The sequence below is a fragment of the Euleptes europaea genome, chromosome 9 (assembly GCF_029931775.1).
Source record: "Euleptes europaea isolate rEulEur1 chromosome 9, rEulEur1.hap1, whole genome shotgun sequence".
Lineage (NCBI taxonomy): Eukaryota > Metazoa > Chordata > Lepidosauria > Squamata > Sphaerodactylidae > Euleptes > Euleptes europaea.
The window spans coordinates 33,645,972-33,664,321 of NC_079320.1; the positions used below are offsets into that span (position 1 = coordinate 33,645,972).

Consider the following 18,350-nt stretch of genomic DNA (forward strand, 5'->3'; position numbering starts at 1 on the left):
AAAGTTTTCAAAACTGAGACTAATTTTATAATCCTAAACATACCTACTTAGAAATTAAATTGACATCAGTGGGACTTAGAATCATAGAATCATAGAATTGGAAGGGACCACCAGGGTCATATACTTGTAATATAGCAATTAAAAATAAAAGCAAGGACAGTGTTTTGTAGTTTAGTTGGGAGAGATTAAGGTAGCAATCTTATGCATGTTGACTAGAGAGTAAGAGACTAGACTTTATGGTGTCCATGGGTCTGACCTTGTTAAAAATGGCCATATTCTTCTCTAAAATGTTGTCATGACCAAGGGTCCCACTTTAATTCCACGTTGACATACACAGGATCTGGCTATTAAGCACATGCTTATCTTTCCCATTGAATGTAGTTTTTTGTAAAGTATCTAACTGTGGTTGGATCATGCTTTAATATCCATTTTATCTTAGATATAAATATTTAGGCAAACATGCTTTCAACCATTTGTAGGTTCAACCATTTATAGGGGGCTTTTGTTTTTCAGAGGTTTTAAAATGTACATGCAGTTCCGAAAGGCTGTAGTGCAGAAATTTAGTGTGTTTATTTTGATTTCTAAATTTGTGCCCTCTAGGTTAGTGATCCAATACATATTGAAATTAAAGGCCAAATAATTAATAGGGGAGAAATAATAGAACATGGTAATATGTTCTTTGACATAGGAAAAATAGTTTTTAAATAAATGTTTGATACCAAAAAAATATTAATTAGATTGGTATAGATTTAAGATGGATTGCTCCATAACATTTTATCCAATCTTTGTTTCAAAAGTTAGCGTATCATAAATTATACAATCATAACACTTTTTCACAGCTGGAGAAATAACTGGTTTAAGGACACTGAAAATAAAATTCAGTTATAGACAGTAATGACAGGTAACAGGTAACCCAATTTCTTCAAAGGCCCCACATTAGGCAAGTATTTATTTTTGCTTTTCTAGTGTTGTTATTGATTCATTCCCCAACCATCCCAAGAAAAAATCAGAATATCTTTGTTTATACATACAATCTGCAAGTCACTATTGTTCTCTTTTCCTAGGTTTTGATGGCTGCATTGCCTACCTGAAGTATGGTGAAGAAAGTCTTCCTTTCACAGGCAAGCATAGCCTGGCTACCATCTCCAGAACAGATCCATCTGTGAAGATTGGCTGCCGAGGACCAAACATCTGTGCCAGCAACCCCTGTTGGGGGGAATTAATGTGCATTAACCAGTGGTATACATATAAATGTGTGCCTCCAGGAGCCTGTGCCTCCAACCCTTGTCAGAATGGCGGCAGCTGTGAACCTGAAGATAGAGTTGGATTCACATGCAGCTGCCCTGAATTTTACACTGGAAGAACATGTGATACAGCAGTGGCCTGTCTTGGTATTCTTTGTGCCCAGGGACAGGTATGCAAGGGAGGAATGAATGGAGCCCATATATGTGTCCTGCAGCCTTACCCAGCTGAGCTGTCCTTACCACTATGGGCTGTTCCTGCCATTGTTGGGAGCTGTGCTACTGTGCTGGCCTTGCTTGTACTTAGCCTGATCTTGTGCAATCAGTGCAAGGGAAAGAAAGCAAAAGTGCCAAAAGAGGAGAAGAAAACAAAGAAAAAGAAGGGCAGTGAGAATGATGCCTTTGATGACCCTGATAATATACCTCCTTATGGTGATGATATGACAATCAGGAAACAGCCTGAAGGAAACCCTAAGCCTGATATAATTGAAAGAGAAAACCCTTATCTCATCTTTGATGAAACAGACATACCACATAATACAGAGACAATACCCAGTGCCCCTCTGGCTTCCCCTGAACCAGAGATAGAACACTATGACATTGACAATGCAAGCAGCATAGCTCCTTCAGATGCTGACATTATTCAACACTATAAGCAATTCCGGAGCCACACTCCCAAATTCTCAATTCAGAGGCACAGTCCATTAGGATTTGCAAGGCAGTCTCCTATGCCCCTGGGAGCAAGCAGTTTGACATATCAGCCTTCATACAGTCAAGGCCTAAGGACAACTTCCCTAAGCCATTCTGCATGCCCTACACCCAACCATCTTTCTCGTCACAGTCCAGCTCCATTTTCCAAATCATCAACTTTCTACAGAAACAGTCCAGCAAGGGAAATGCATCTTTCAATGCGTGAAGGGAGCCCTTTGGAAATGCACAATGATGTCTGCCAAACAGGCATTTTTAACTATCCTACTAGACTAGGGAGAAGAAGCAAGAGTCCTCAAATGATGGCAACTCATAGTTCCAGGCCAGGAAGTCGCCTAAAGCAACCCATAGGACAGCTTCCTCTGGAGAGTGGGCCTCCTGTTGGACTTTCCATTGAAGAGGTGGAGAGGCTGAACACACCACGTCCTAGAAATCCAAGTATCTGCAGTGCTGACCATGGAAGGTCTTCTTCTGAGGAGGACTGCAGAAGGCCACTTTCAAGAACAAGGAATCCAGCTGATGGTATTCCAGCTCCAGAATCATCATCTGACAGTGATTCCCATGATTCTTTTACATGTTCTGAGATGGAGTATGATAGGGACAAACCTATGGTGTATACTTCTAGGATGCCTAAATTATCGCAAGTTAATGAATCAGATGCAGATGATGAAGACAATTTTGGTGCTAGGCTCAAGCCTAGGAGATACCCTGGCCGCAGAGGAGAGGGTGGCGGGCCTGTAGGTGCACAAGCATCTGCACCTAGTACTAATGACAATACATCACCTTTAAAACTCGGGCAACAAGGAGGCAACTTCAACTGGGACCATCTTTTGAACTGGGGCCCAGGATTTGGGCATTACGTGGATGTTTTTAAAGATTTAGCATCTCTTCCAGAAAAGACAGGAGTAAATGTAAATGAAGAGAGCAAAAGTGGTACAACACAACCAAAAGAAGGGGAAGCGGAACAGTATGTATAGGCATTCACACTGACATTTTGAAAAAGCACATAACACTCAAGCCATTCTATCGTTGTAGATAAGAAAAGGGCACACTTTTTTTAACCCAGGGTCAGTGGTTAGAAGGATGCATTAAAAAATAATCACCATTATGCTGCTGAAATGGACAAATATTTTTTTGTTAATTTTATTGGGATCAGTTGGATTTGTTTCTCCTGCATGTGTTATTATTTCCAAACAAATTATTTGGCATGCAGCATTTGGAAAGAATTTTCTGTAACCATGTTTGGATTGTGAAATTTTAAATTAATAGTGATTTGTTCTAAAAATGGACACAAAATTGTTTATTGTGCAGAGTGTGTTTGTATCCAGTTTTATTAAGTGGTTCTGAAATAGAAGAATATGCAGTATTTTTTTCTTGGGAGACATTTAAAGAAACAGAGGCTGAGTGAAGGAGCTGTGCTTTCAAGGCCTCTTGGAAAACATTCTTCCTATATCCGATTTCTGCAGTTGTTCAGATCTGGACACTTTAAAGAATGATACATTTGAGTGATCGTTCTGCTATCTTTCTCAATGCAAGGGGTGCTAGAATGAGCTCAAGCTCATCAGCACTTTAAGATTTTATTATTTTTGACAAGGTTGCGTGTGATCTTCTTAATGTTGGATTCTTAACCCCCTCCCCCTTCCGAAACTGGCAGTATTTCTAGCTAGCATGGAAACAAGTGGATATTATCAAAATAAACAAAGAGTAAAATCTGTGAAATAAGTAGCATGGGCAAGTGCAAGGTAAACTAAAAATCATCTTTGTTTGGTCACTGCCTCTGAATGGCCTAGGCAAATCTTTCTGTTTATGTGTTTCTGTTGTATTTCATCTCCTTGGGAGGAAGGTGTTAAAAAAAGTACAAAGCTACCTCACAGGAGGCCATTGGAAGGACTTCTTGCCTTTAAAAACTGCTAAAAAGCCATATAGCATTATAATAATTATTATCACCATTAATCTTTAGCACTGCCTTGCCTATGAGACCCCAGAGTAACCTTTTTGCTGCAGCACAAAATTTTCTATGGTGGAGGCATTTGAAAAATAATTATTTATTTAGAAACAAAAATCATTGCTGCTGGAAGGATGCTTCTAAAAATATGTTTTGTACTGAGGTACGGACACTTGTGTATGAAACACTCCATAGCAGAGATGCAGACAAATTTTCCTTTTCCCCACTTTAAAATACATGCAAGCTGGCTTCCATTCATAAGCATTTTAAAGGGGAAAGTGGCAGATAGTACTTGCTTGCTCTGATCACATGATACAGGTGCCCTTATTTTTTTGTATCTGTGTGAGAGTGCAAAATGTATCACAAGTTGCCCTGAGATTGCGGGGGGGGGGGGGCACTCTTAGATTCATTTCCAGTAGCCAACAGTTCTGAATCCCCTCATTTTAAATTTGGTTTATGAAGAAAACCCATTTCCATGCAGCTCTGAAATCCTATTGTACTGTGTAAAAACAAAGCAATTCTTAATTTTTAAAAAAATTTTTTTTTTAGCTAAACTATGTTTTGGTATCAATACTTTCCTATACTGAATAGTTTTCTTACTTTCAGGGAAAGTAAGAAAAATACTCTCTTTTTTTACATTTGTTACTTATGTAACATTCATATTTTTAAATTTTGATAAAACTGTAACATACTGTATGCTTTCTATGTGTAAATGCCAATAATAGAATTAAAATATTTATTTAAAATGTCTAGTGTGCATCACTGTAAACCTTATGTTGTGGCTGCTTTATCACATATTGTTGCCATTTCCCCCCCATAATTTTTTATTAAAGAAAGAATAAAATACATACAAACCCATACGTACAATGCCTTCCAAGGGAAACCAAATATTCGAAGCCTTAACCACGGCCAAGCCAAACCATACCATTATTGAAAAAATACATTAAATAGATTTGATGCTTCAAGTCAAAAACTAACATTGTTAACTTGGTCTTAACATTGCTGCCTAAATTTCTTTGATTATTATGCTAACACTATTTACACTAAGTTTAAAATTAATCAAGTTACTGTTTACTGACTTCTGCTTTAATGAGCCATCTATATTATCTACCCTTCATTATTATTGCTTTCTCTATAAACTACTGATATCAACATTCAAATTATCTAATGCCCCGTAACCATAATACTAATAACATTGCCATAATATGGTTTCCATTTTTTCTGGAACTCCTCCTCAGGTCTCCTGTTTACCAAATGCCAACTTTGACATCACTGTGTATTCAGCCATTTTCTCTCTCCACCTTTCTATCTCAGGGATTTCTTCTTGCTTCCACATTGAGGCCAGAACCCCTCTAGCTGCTGTTATCATATAACTGAACAGTTTTCTGTAATTTTTCTTCAATTCTTCGGGTACTATACCCAGTAACATAGTTTCTGGGCTTAGAGGAAAGGTACACATACTGTCTCCCTTGACAGTTTGTTTTTATTCGGAAGATATGTTCTTAGTGATAAAAATACTATTAAACAGGGACACACAAGTAAGATGCAGAGAGCAATCAAATAGGTCTACGCAGAAGTGAGTCTGATTTTATTCAGTTGGGCTTACTCTCAGCAAAACATTCTTAGGTTTGCAGCTATAGCCAGCAAAACATAATATCAATGATGCCTCAGATTGTATAGTGCGTATATTTGTCACAGAAGCTCAACTAAGATATATCCCAGTCTCCAAATCCACTTCAGAATTGTAGCTGAGCAAATAAAGCAGGTTAGAGTCACTGGTTGGTTCTTAACTAAAAATAACTTCTGTGAAAACTGTCATAGAACCCATGTAAAAATTATTCAGTGCCAGCAGTTTAATATGATGACAAGTGAGTTTCCCAGTGATGCAAAGTATGGTTCATTAGGGTTGTCTCTAGCCAGGAAAATGGTGGGACAAGAAGGTTAACCCCCTTCTTCATGTGTGCTACAGTCCCAGCTAGAGAGGCAGCATGGTGTAGTGCTTTAGAGTGGTGGACTCTAATCTGGAGAACCAGGTTTGATTCCCCCACTTTTCCACATGAGTGGCGGACTCTAATCTGGTGAACTGGGTTGGTTTCCCCATTCCTACACATGAAGCCAGCTGGGTGACCTTAAGCTAGTCACAGTTCTCTTTGAGCTCTCTCAGCCCCACCTACCTCACAAGGTGTCTGTTGTGGGGAGAGAAAGGGAAGGTGATTGTAAGATGGTTTGATTCTCCTTAAAAGGTAGAGAAAGTTGGCATATAAAAACCAACTCTTCTTCTTCGAATAGGGGCTCCACGTGCCTGGGAAGCATGAGACTCTCAGTACAAGGACTTTATTGTGGGCCTGGCTCTCAGTCTTGTGGTGATTTTACCCAAGCTATTTTGAGTGACTGACTTTAGGACCGCATCCTAAATCTGACAAAAGGACTATATTTTAAATAATTTATATGTGTGCTATGATTTATGTAATTGTGAGCAGAAAAGTTATAGATTATAATGGCAGACTACATCATTTTAATGGTCTACTGGTTTTTATATTCAGTCTTTCCAAAATGGATGCAAACAACACAGGCAGAGGTACATGGAAGAACTCTAGCTATGATTTATGTGTAGCCAGTCTTGATCATTTCAGCTTTTTGTACTAGCATTCAGCCTTCTGGCTAAAATTATATTGTTGTCAAGTTGACGTCTGATGACAAAGTGCTCCGCAGAAGATACTGAGCCAGAACAGTATATGTTTGTATCTAAGTAAATACATCTGAAACAACAGGACATCTACCACTGATCTATTTGACTGGGACTCATGTAATTAAACATCTGTTTAAAAGCTGTCTGTTTCAGTCTGAATATTATCCTTTTAATACTGATTGTACCTAAGTCAAATAGTGGGTTTTTTTAACTAATGTTGAAAGCATCAGTGAACAAAATCTTTTGAAATTAACCCCAGGCATCTTGACATTTTCAGTATGCCAATGAAATTTTTTTTTAATCAATTTATGTTGCTGTAGCGAAATTATATACAGTGTGGGTTTACAATGAATTGACAACATTCCTTTAAAGTGGTTTTTGGTCTTTGTATTTGTGATACATTAATCTAAGCTCCTTTTTTTCCATGTAATCTGTGCTTAATCAAAATATATATTCCAGCCATTACTGATGGCTTTGAGATCATATGCGTTTGATCACCAGATGAAGACGGAAGGAGAAGGACTAAGATGACCAATCACATTTCCATCAGACTCTATTTGCATAACTTATTTTCCCTGAGTTCAAGCCTCTCTCACTAAAGAGAGATTGAAAGTACAAAACTGCACACGTGATATACTTTCAAAAGCTCAGATTTGTTTTCTAAAAAACCTAATCATAATATGAGAATGGGTACATATTTACTGATAATAATATGGGCAATAATGTTTAGAAGCAATGTAACAAAAATGGTGCAGGGTATGAAAGTTTAAAATCATAATTTAAGTATGTGTGGGATTAATTGAAGTTGAAGGAAAATTGGTCTGACCAATTCATTTGACATTAGCACCTAATGATGTGGAAATGTAGAAAACTCTCCTCTTTACAACTGCTCTGAATGTTTTTCCCTATGCTTTCTTATTTCCATATTTTTAAACATTTACCAAGTAATGACAGAAGTGGTCCGGCATCATATATTTTACCTCCAAACCACATGAAAGCAATTTAGAGATGAACAGAACAACTAAATTCCACTCTAAAAAGTTTCAGGGGGCAGCAGAATGAATGTGCTCTATTTCACCTTCTAGACTATGAAGAGTAGGTCACAGTGCTCCAGGCTTTTTCAGCATTCTCACGAGAGCAAGACCAACCACACACACAACTGATTAGATTTACTAACCAAATAGGTGCATTAAGCACACAAGCACACTACTCTCATGATAAAAGAATAATCATGTAAAAGCATACATATCAAGTTACCTACAAGTTCTAATTGGGGGTGTGTGTGTTCTTTAACAACTGAATTCAGGGGCACGAAAGAAAGACAAAGTGAGTTTTGTAGCAGAATCAGACTTTATTTGTAGTCATAGACCATCAAATATCCCAAAAAATTGTAATTAAATATATACATAAATAGTTATGAACTGATAATACAAAAGGTAAAGATGTAGTGGAGATTAAAAACTGGAATAAAGGGATAAAATCCTCCAAAGCATACATAAAACAGTAGAGATTCTAATTATAGATTGGTTATTCCAGAGCCTTAAGTGCATTTTGTCTTATTTTAGTTGCCAGCCAGGCAAATCTAGCCATACTAACAGATAAATTTGGTATTGTGTCTGACAAAAGGAGCTCTAGACGATGTTTTGTGAGAGGTCTGGGACAATCCACTAACAAGGGAATCAGAGGGCCTGATCGTATATGATCATACAACGTGCACTCAAATAGGACGTGTTCAGTGGTTTCTAATGTGTCCTGGTTTCATATACATTTCCGTGCATCCATTGACCTTTATTATATATCCCTTTGAGAAACTTATCGGGAAGAGCATAAAAGCCCTACGATATTCATGGTTTGTAATATCTGACAGCTAAGGCATAGTGGTGTTCCTAGTAAGCAGGTCCTTTCTAAAGAGGGGATTCTGAATCTTATTCAGATCGTGCTGCCTCTCTACCTCAAAAACTCTAGTCTTAATAAGTTATTTGGCCGAATCATGAGTCATTGATAAGAGGAGCTGACGAGAGAGCTCATAGTGGCCCAATTTTTTATTAAGCGCTAACTGCCAGGGTGCTACACAAGAGTCTGTTAATATCAGGGTTATCCCCCTTTTTGGGGGGGTTTAACAACTTTAGCTAGAATATGAAGGTGATAATCCAGAGACTGGCCTGGACCGTGGTCATCCCAGACTCTATCCTCAGTGTTGCATTTGAGATGTTATTTGGAGCCTGAAAGATTTTTCTGAGGAATTTAGATTGCACTCTCTGCAGGCTGGCTGTATTATCTGTAATGCTCAAAGGGGCACCATAAGTTATTTGGGGACTTTCATATCCAGAATTATTCTACAATCTGGTCTAGGTATGCACAGAAATCTGGCATGACTCTGTATTCATGATTCCAGGCCTCTGACACGCAAAGGAGCTGGATGACATCAGTGTGCAGGAGACCTATGTTGGGGGGGAGGGGGGTCTGTGGTCCTCCCTGTGGAATTCTATGCCTAGGGAGGCCCTTCTATAGTAGCTATGGGTGGCTCCATGCGTGGCCTGCCCAGCAGCTTTCTCCAAGAAAAAAATCATAAAAATACAAAAGGCTTTAAAAAATTAATGGGAATATAAAGAGACAAAAGGGACAGCTACAAGTTAGATTACAGTAGCAACCCAATATACCATGTAAAAATGTGGTGGGGATGGTCACCATGTTAAGAAGACAAAAGCCTTGTGTTGGGTGGGCCAAGAAGAAAGCAGAGACAGGCAACTGGGCAGACAACCAGACACTCCAGTATCTGCGGGAAGATGAAAGGGCAAGGAAGAAAAGATAAATTAGAGAAAGAAACCATGGGTTAAGAACACAGCGAGTGGGGTGAAGATCAGAGATGGAATGAGAGGAGGCAAAGGACAGCAGGAGGAAATTAACACATCATGACAGGTGGAGAAGGGAAAGAGCAAGAGCAGAGATTGGGAAACCATGCGTTCAGTGGTTTCTAATGTGTCCTGGGAACTGATTGGGAACTGAAGGGGTGTGTGATTTCACCTGCTAGAAGTCCTCATAGGTCCCCTTCTTGTTTAACAAGATTCCTGAAGACTTTGTGATGACTTGGGAAGTTTTCCTTCTTCAGAAAGTCTTTCACTGGTAGCTGTCCATAGTTAGAATTGGCTATTGGCTGGCTTTTTAGTATTGGGAAAGGAAGGAACGATAAGAACTTTACTTGGGGGATTTCATCTGCTGAAACAACTTTTTAATTCAGCTCATGTATACTTGGGGGTTTCACTTCAGTTTAACAAGTTGTGGTGCATAGTGTTCAAATGTTCACAAAGAAGGAAACAGACTGCAGATTTAAAGAGACCATGAATATCCTATGATCCCAGACCTGAATATATGGCACCCAGGTTGTGTTGAAATTAAAATTATTCTGATCCTAAATTAATCACAACTATTTTTAAATGTTGAACAAATACCGTTCAGTTTATTGCTGCAAACAGAATAAGACACAGCTAGCAACAACTGGGGGTGGGGGGCAACAGTTTAATGCTACACTGGTAATTGCTTGATGAAACATCACATTTGAGTTTTGCGCATCTAGTTTTATCACAGGGTGATTTAGAAGAGCTCAAATCACAAACTGAACCAGACTAAACAACTTTTTCATAGCAGCAGAAAAAAATGTATTGACATCAAGCTGCAGCTTCACAGCTTCAGCACATTCTCAGCTGGGTTTTATTCCAGTCGTTCTGTCATGAGCATCCCAGATCTCTCCCCCCCTCCCATTAGAAGCCTTTCATTTGTATGGTTCTGGAGGTACAACAGTGACTCTGAGCTTTTCCCTTCCCAACAAGTTTACTTAAAATACATTGGAATGGCTGCCGAAGTTCTGGAAAGTGTCACAAGTACTTGTGCATCAGGCTGATAGTCCCTGAAGAAAGCCACATGAAGAGATGTGCAAGCTATGCCTGTATCAATATTGCCTTGGGCTGGTCCTGCTTTATGTAATCTGCAAAGATGCTCTAATTTTGGCGAAGGCTTTCACGGTCAGAGTTCATTGGTTCTTGTAGGTTATCCGGGCTGTGTAACCGTGGTCTTGGTATTTTCTTTCCTGACGTTTAGCCCGCAGCTGTGGCAGGCATCTTCAGAGGAGTAACACTGAAGGACAGTGACTCTCAGTGTCAAGTGTGTAGGAAGAGTAATATATAGTCAGAAGGGGGTTGGGTTTGAGCTGAGTCATTGTCCTGCAAAGTATTAAAGGTAATGTGCAAATCATTGTCCTGTAAGTATCAAGATAATGTGCTAATGAGGGTGTGGTATGTTAATGTGGAACCATTGTATCCTGAAGTGATCTGTTAACATGTGGAATCCAAGGCTAATCCGCATGGCTATTGTGGACTGTAATCTTTGTTAATCTGGAGGTTTTCAGGACAGGATGCCAAGCCTTATTCATTCTTAAACTCTCTTCTGTTAAAGTTGTGCTGATGTTTATGAATTTCAATGGCTTCTCTGTGCAATCTGACAAAATAGTTGGTAGAATTGTCCAGTATTTCAGTGTCTTGACCCAAACAGGAAACAGGGTCTTATTCCAAGACAGTCTCCAGTCCAACCATCTAACCACTAGACCACACTCTTGGGTCTGGAGTAGATTCTGCAAGTAAATACTAATAGAAAGATGGCTTTCTATGGGGCTAGTGGTGCCCTCCTTGAAACTGTAAGCCTTCCTTAAAAGGTCAGGGGAACGTATGCTGTTTTGTAGACCTTTACACAAGTCCTTATCTCTTGCCATGTTCACAATGGATACTGCTGCAGCAGCAATTAAGATAAGAAACTCTTATTGGAGGTGCAGGGTGAAGGTATCTGAGGCTGCTTAAATAAACTGCAACAATGGAATGTGGAGTGGTGGGACCATTGGGATGCATTTGCCTTCTGATCACCAGATGTTCACTACAAAGCCAAAGACCTTACAGTGTGTTTGGCTTGGGATGGATCATGCGTTAAAACAACAACAACAACAAAAAACACACACCATAAAACTGCTCTACCTGCTTCCTCTTTTATCATTTGCCCTCAGTGTCTTTTTAATGTTTCTTCTGGCCCTGATTGCTGTGGATGAGAAAGAGACCCATGGATGAGAAAGAGACCCCCTCCGTATGCCCGTCAAAGATTACAGTGACATGAACTCTTCCCAACAATTGCCAAGGCCCTGATTAAGTGAATCTGACAAGTTTCTCTCCCCGCACTCCCAGCACCATTGATGTCCCCTTTGCCTCATGATTTTGACTGCTTCTGTTTTTATTTAATGATTTCCATGGATGGCTGTAATAGGATACAAAGTAGGCAATTTGTTGTTTTTCATGTGACATGCAATACTGCAAAGAAAAGAAAGTCAGGCAAGAGCAACAGAGGCCAAGATCTTTCTATTTCCAACCATGACATAATTGGACGTGCATTTATCTAAGTGTTTAATTTGTATAGTACAGCATGTTCTATATGTTCTCTCTCCTTTTTTCCCCAGTGGAATTTTCCCACCATTCGGTTAACCATTTTGCTGTGGCATTATCAATGTTTCTAATTGAATTCCTTTGCTCTCAGAAGGCATCTGGGGACATTTACTTTAAACCGTCAGCACCTTCACCTGCTCGACAGTAGTACAAAAGGCAACCATGTGCAATTCAGATACTACTGCATGTCATGATACAGGTATTTTCTCAAAGTGAGAAATGTTATCGAGCTGTTCAAGCAGGTATTTCTTTCGGTGTCTCCACTGGCATCATGTTTTTCTGCAGAAAGGAGCAGGGAACCAGAAACTGCCAAAGATTTATTTTTTTACTTTATAGATTCAAAGCATCTGTGAAGGACTACTTGCACATCCTTTTAGAGTCCTTGTTGTCATGTTTCCATCTTGTTTTGCTTCTAGTTCTTGTGTGATGTACTGTATTGCAACTCTTGCAACAACAACATAATACACCATGCACATCATATAAAACACTCAAGAGGGTATACATTGTCCTTAGGGTTCCCAATTCCAGGTCGGGAAATTCCTGGAGATTTGGGGATGGAGCCAGAGGAGGGTGGGTTAGGAAATAGACCTCAGCGGAGTATAATTCCATAGAGTCCACCCACTAAAGCAGCAATTTTTTCCAGGGGAACTGATCTCTGTCATATGGACACCAGTTGTAATTCCATGAGATCTCCAGGCCCCAGCTGGATGATGGCAGACCCAGTTGTCCTTTTCTGAAAACACACTATTTTCATCACCAAGTCTTCTTCCACAGCCACCCCCATACAATTTATTTATGTTTTAAATAAAACATTGATTGATTGATTTTTACCCCACTCTTTCCCAACCAAAGTTGGGCTTAATTTAAAACATTAAGATCCCTTTTCTGGTGCTCAGGAGATTTAACTCATTTTTTTAACTTTCTGGGATACTTGTATGATTGTACTATGTCATTTTATTTGTACTTCTAGAACCTAGACTTAAAAATAAGAGTTCTTTCTGCATTGGTGCCATTTTGTTCCCTGCTTTACATCAAACTGAAAAAGCAAATTTGCACAGGTTTGGCTCCAATGCACTTAACAGGGTGAAAACTGATGGGATGTGGAAAATTCATGACAGGAAATCTCCCAACATGTTAATTTTCACTGAAAAGGAGCCACAGGTAGATGCTATGACTTTGATCATGGAAGTGGTGCTGTGGAAAGAAGTGCATGCCTGTCACTTTTCGGTATGCCATTTTTTGGGTCTAGATTTGCCTTTGGAATTGCTATCTTCTCTGTTAGGGAAAACATACAAGTACCAGTAATTTTTTCTCTGTTTGCAAAGTGCAATTTAATTTGCAAAGGGGCCTTTGAATGGGAAAATGATGCAGGAAAGGGTGGGAGGTTAAACAAACCCTCCCTCAGTGTTACTTACTCCATTAATTTAGCCCATGGCTGTTTATGAGGGGAAATTGAACCATCATGGAATCCAGTTGAATATTCAGGCTCTAATGTGGTCAGGGATACACTTTACCAGGGGACAGAAATCTATGAGGGTTCGTTCTATGGTGTTTATTTCAGCAATAAAATAGACATTTCTTCATGAGATTGTATGTATGGCATGGGGTTTGTGTTTATGTGTAGAGGGGACTGTTGAAAGTTTGTACTAAGCCATGAAAAAACCCATGCCCTGTGCATTTAGCCCACATCATTTCTGCTTTTGCAGGGCAATCCTAAAAACACTTTCCTGGGATTAAGCCCCATTGAATAGACTTGAGTACAATTCTGAGCAGAGCTGCTCAGGCTGGTTCTGTAAGATCCACTGAAAGCAATGGTTTATTTTTAAAGTTTAGTGGAACTTTGGGCCAACGTCTCCCATTGTTTTAATAGCTTGGTTGGGTTTCCAAACGTGATTCCCTGATCAAGTTTACTGCTAAAAAGGTACGGCTTTAAGGCAATTAATCTGCATTGGTTTCATGACCACCAAATAATTCAAAGATCAGACTTGTGCATCTTTGCGATGCTATTGAGCTCTTGAGAGTGTGAAAGAATAACCGGCTCCATGTTTCCACAGCTGCAATCAGCAATAAAAGATGCTGTTCCATTCTTTTATTCATGTCACAGGGAAAAAAATACCTCTGAGTGACCTAGATTGCTGGAGACTTCGTTTCTTTATTATAATGATCTCATGACTAGACATGGGCAAGATGCAAATTGCTCACTGAGCAAATTTATTTTATTAAAGGGAGAACATTCTCAGAATTGCCAGGCTTGCAAGCTAATATGGCAAACTCAGGGGGAAAGAGAAAGAACTGACCCACCCACATGCACACATGCAGGCATACACACACAGATTCCAAAGTGAAGTGTCAGTAAATCAAACTGTTAAACTACATGTGGCTGAATGCTTGTTTCATGACTTTTTATCTCCTCTTCCAGACTCCCCTCTTTTTAGTTTTCAAAATGATATCAACACTTTCCCTCTCAAAACACACATAACTGAAGAAAAGCATTTTTAACCTAGTAGGATTTTATCATCTCTTTCCAGATTGCTATCCATGTACAAGAAAGAGTGAAGAAACTATATCATCAGATCTCTCAAATGTACTGATTTTAGCACATTTTACTGCAGTCATCTTTACTGCAGCAGTAACTGTTGTGAGCTTGATTACGCTTCCATTCAACCCATGCCCTACTCATTATTCATGATCAGGCAGCCCACATATCAATGGGCTGTTTGGCTGTTCTCACCCCATTCATGACAGCATGACTGCCAATCCTGTATGGTTGCAGGGAAAATTTAGGTGAGGAGAAGCAGAAGTTGCTCTTCTGGTCATGGGGATCAGCGGAGATGGAGAGTCATCTTCCATGGAAACATCAAAGTTTTGGGGGAGGGAGAATGGAAACCAACTCTCAGCTAATAAGGTTGATGAGCTGAGAGTCAGCTTCTGACTCAAGAAAAACTTAATGTGCCCCTGCAAGATTGAGACAGTGCAAATATTGGATTCAAAAGTTGACTCTCAGCTGATCCTTTTGATTAGCTGGGAGTCAGCCTCTCATCTCCCTCCTAGGGATTAGACATTTGTGACCCATCCCCCTTCACAACTACATTTTATGAACCATGTGATAATCCCTATTTATGTGGGAGATGTGAATTGCCCTGATACCCAAGAGCTCTGGATTTTAAGATGCAATAGATGCAGAACCTATTTATGACTAAGTGAACTAAAGTAATCCAATTGATATGTATAGGACTTCAATCATGTCTGTACTACAGAGTCAATTGTGTTAGTAGGAGGCTATGGAAATATTGTAGCAATTGGATCTTTTTTCAGGATACAGTTTTACTGGTTTTGAGTAGGATGGATAAAATGGAGATCTCATTAATCTCATTCCCATATATATGTACTGTAACAGTATAGGAAACTTGTAGATAGGGTCGCCAGGTCCCTCTTCGCCACTGGTGGGAGGTTTTTGGGGTGGAGCCTGAGGAGGGCTTGGTTTGGGGAAGGGAGGGACTTCAATGCCATAGAGTCCAATTGCCAAAGTGTCCATTTTCTCCAGGTGAACTGATCTCTATCAGCTGGAGATCAGTTGTAATAGCAGAAGATCTCCAGCTAGTACCTGTTGGTTGATGGCGGCACGAGGGCTCAAATACAAAACCACACTGGAAATTTAACAGAAATCATATATTATGCTGAACAGCATTACCTCATGCAAAGACAGTACAGAAAAGAAACATGCTCAGCACAGACATTCAATATAAACATTCGATATAAACATGAACCAAAGAAGCAAAAACGCAAACGGGGCAGAATGCTCCAAATGTTCACAGTTACAGTCAAAAATGAACGGGAAGTTCCTGTTTTCAAAGTCCAGGTCTCAAGTTCTAAGAGTCCGTAGTAACAAATTAAATCCAAAGGAAAGAAACAAAGGAGAACGTGTGGCTAGTCGTTGGTGCACGTTTCAAAGGCTTTCTTCAGCTCCAAAGGTTATAAGGCAACTATAGCTTTTAATCCAAGATTTGGTGTGAGCCAGTTGTCCCGAGGACCGCCAGCTGTGAAGTGAAGGATTAAATAATAAAGTTCATATATACACAATATATACATAAGCATAGGTTTGAAAGTAGAGCTTACCCAAGAACAATAATCTAATAGCACATTGTCTTAGAATTTGCGGTGAAGGTAAGCGTGGGGTGGGGCTTAAATCTAAAAAACGACTTGACGTAGAGAAACATTTAAAGAGACATGACATAGAAGGAAGTGAAGCAAGGAAGCCAACAACGTCATGAAGTAACCATTCACACGAAACATGACAGGTCGAACTCGTTATTCAGACCCTTAGGAATAAGGGTTTGGAAAGCATAAATTAAGCGGGATTCTTGTTGAAGTAATATTTTCTTAGCATCCTGTGTACAATAAGGTTTGGATTTGAACTGCCAGAAAACAAAAAATAATAAATCCGTGTCAGAATGGTGTGCTTGGATATAATGTTGTACGAGCGGGGCTTCAAGATTCCGTGCCCTGATCCGCGCCCTATGCTCACCGATCCTAAGTCTGATGGGGCGAGAGGAGCAGCCAACGTACATGAAACGGCACGGGCAGAGGACCGCGTACACGGTCATGGGTGTGCCGCAATTACTGAACTGCCGTAAGGTGTAAGAAAATTTAGAAGCAGTGGAATGAACTTCTTTAATAGGTAAACTGTAGGGGCACATGGAGCAATGCCCACATTTATGATGACCCGTAATCGAAGGTGTTTCCTTGGTTTGAAGCACGTCAGTTTTAATAAGCATGTCACGTATAGAGGCAGTCTTCCTCATACCCAATAATGGCAGCAGATTACAATCAGGGATGTTGTGGAGTAAATGCCAATGACGCAACAGGATCTTTTTTATATCATAAGTTAAATGTGAAAATTGGAAGGAGGCTACCACCCTAGAGTGATGAGTTCCAGTGGGAGAGACAGAAGAGTCTTTTTCAAGAAGTTGCCTACGAGATTTTTGAAAGGTCTTGTCAAAAGACCGTTGAACGACTGTAGGAGGGTAGCCTCTTCTGTGAAACCTTGATGTTAATGCCTCTGCAGCCGCAACGAAATCCTGTTCTCTAGAAGAGTTCCTTTTAATGTGCAGGAACTGGCTGAAGGGTAAATTGGAGCGCAGATGTAGGGGATGGAACGAGGAAAAATGAAGATTGGAACCAGAATCAGTGGGTTTGGTATAAGGTTTGACAGCTAATGTATTGTTATGAAGTCTAAAAACAAGATCTTGGTACATAAGAACATAAGAAAGGCCCTGCTGGATCAGACCAAAGTCCAGCAGTCTGTTCACACAATGGTCAACCAGGTGCCTCTAGGAAGCCACTAACAAGACAAGTGCAGCAGCACCATCCTGCCTGTGTTCCACCGCACCCAAAATAAATATGTAGAATGTTCCCTGCTGTTTTCCTGGCTAACAGCTACAGCATATATATTTTCTTTTGCTTTAACACTGAGTTTAGAGCCTTTCTATAAAGATTCAATCTGTTTTACAAGGATAAATCAACATGCCAACATTTGAGTTTTAAAATCTCCCAGACTCAAAATTGGATTGTCGATCTTGTAAGCCATCTACTATGTGCCTTTTTTTTAACTTTTGAAATGATTCAGAAAAGCTCAAAGCTGTCCTACCTCTACTACTATTATAGGTAGATAAGCAGTGCTATAGCCAAGGTCAGGTGCTATTTACATGTTTTCAGCACAATTTTGTTTGGACATTCAAGAATAAATGAATGTGACAGGAATCAATTCAGCCATGTTGTGAGGGGAAAAGCTGTGATCAATTACTCAAACTGGAGAAAATAAATAATTTCAACATGCCTTGCGCAGTGTGGGCTCTGCCATGCTCCCCACGATACCCCCATAATGGTCAGGATTTAGCCCTGTGATATCCCACTGAAATGTCTATGAAGCCAACTTCTCTTTGAACAAAAGTTCAACATGTGAATGAATATGAGCTCATTCCATGACCATAAATGGGCTTCTTTTAAATTCATGATATCGCCGCTTACTGTATTTATGGGTCCTCTATTATTGAATGTTCAAATGATGAGCTGATTTCAGGGACTGGATGTGACAAACACAAATTACTGCATGCCCATGATGAGCTGCGGGAATTATTGTACCAAGTTCATAACAGGATAACAATGTGTGGTCAAGGTGGCTCATTCACATTAATGGTACGCCATTGCTTGCACAGTCAGCACGGAAAAAAAACCTGAAAATAAAACCTACATAGATTGAAAAATGAGCTCAGTTTGAGATTTTGTGGATT

The 18,350-nt window shown here is 39.7% G+C and overlaps 1 protein-coding gene across 1 annotated transcript in view; it reads left to right on the forward strand.

The window, feature by feature from the left end:
* FAT4 (FAT atypical cadherin 4) overlaps positions 1 to 3,171 on the forward strand; it is a 133,231-nt gene extending 130,060 nt beyond the window's left edge. Inside the window, exon 17 of the mRNA XM_056855939.1 lies at positions 1,065 to 3,171. Coding sequence (XP_056711917.1) covers positions 1,065 to 2,926 — 1,862 coding nt within the window. The 3' untranslated portion in view covers positions 2,927 to 3,171. The remainder of the gene's footprint in view (positions 1 to 1,064) is intronic.
* Positions 3,172 to 18,350: the final 15,179 nt, after the last annotated feature.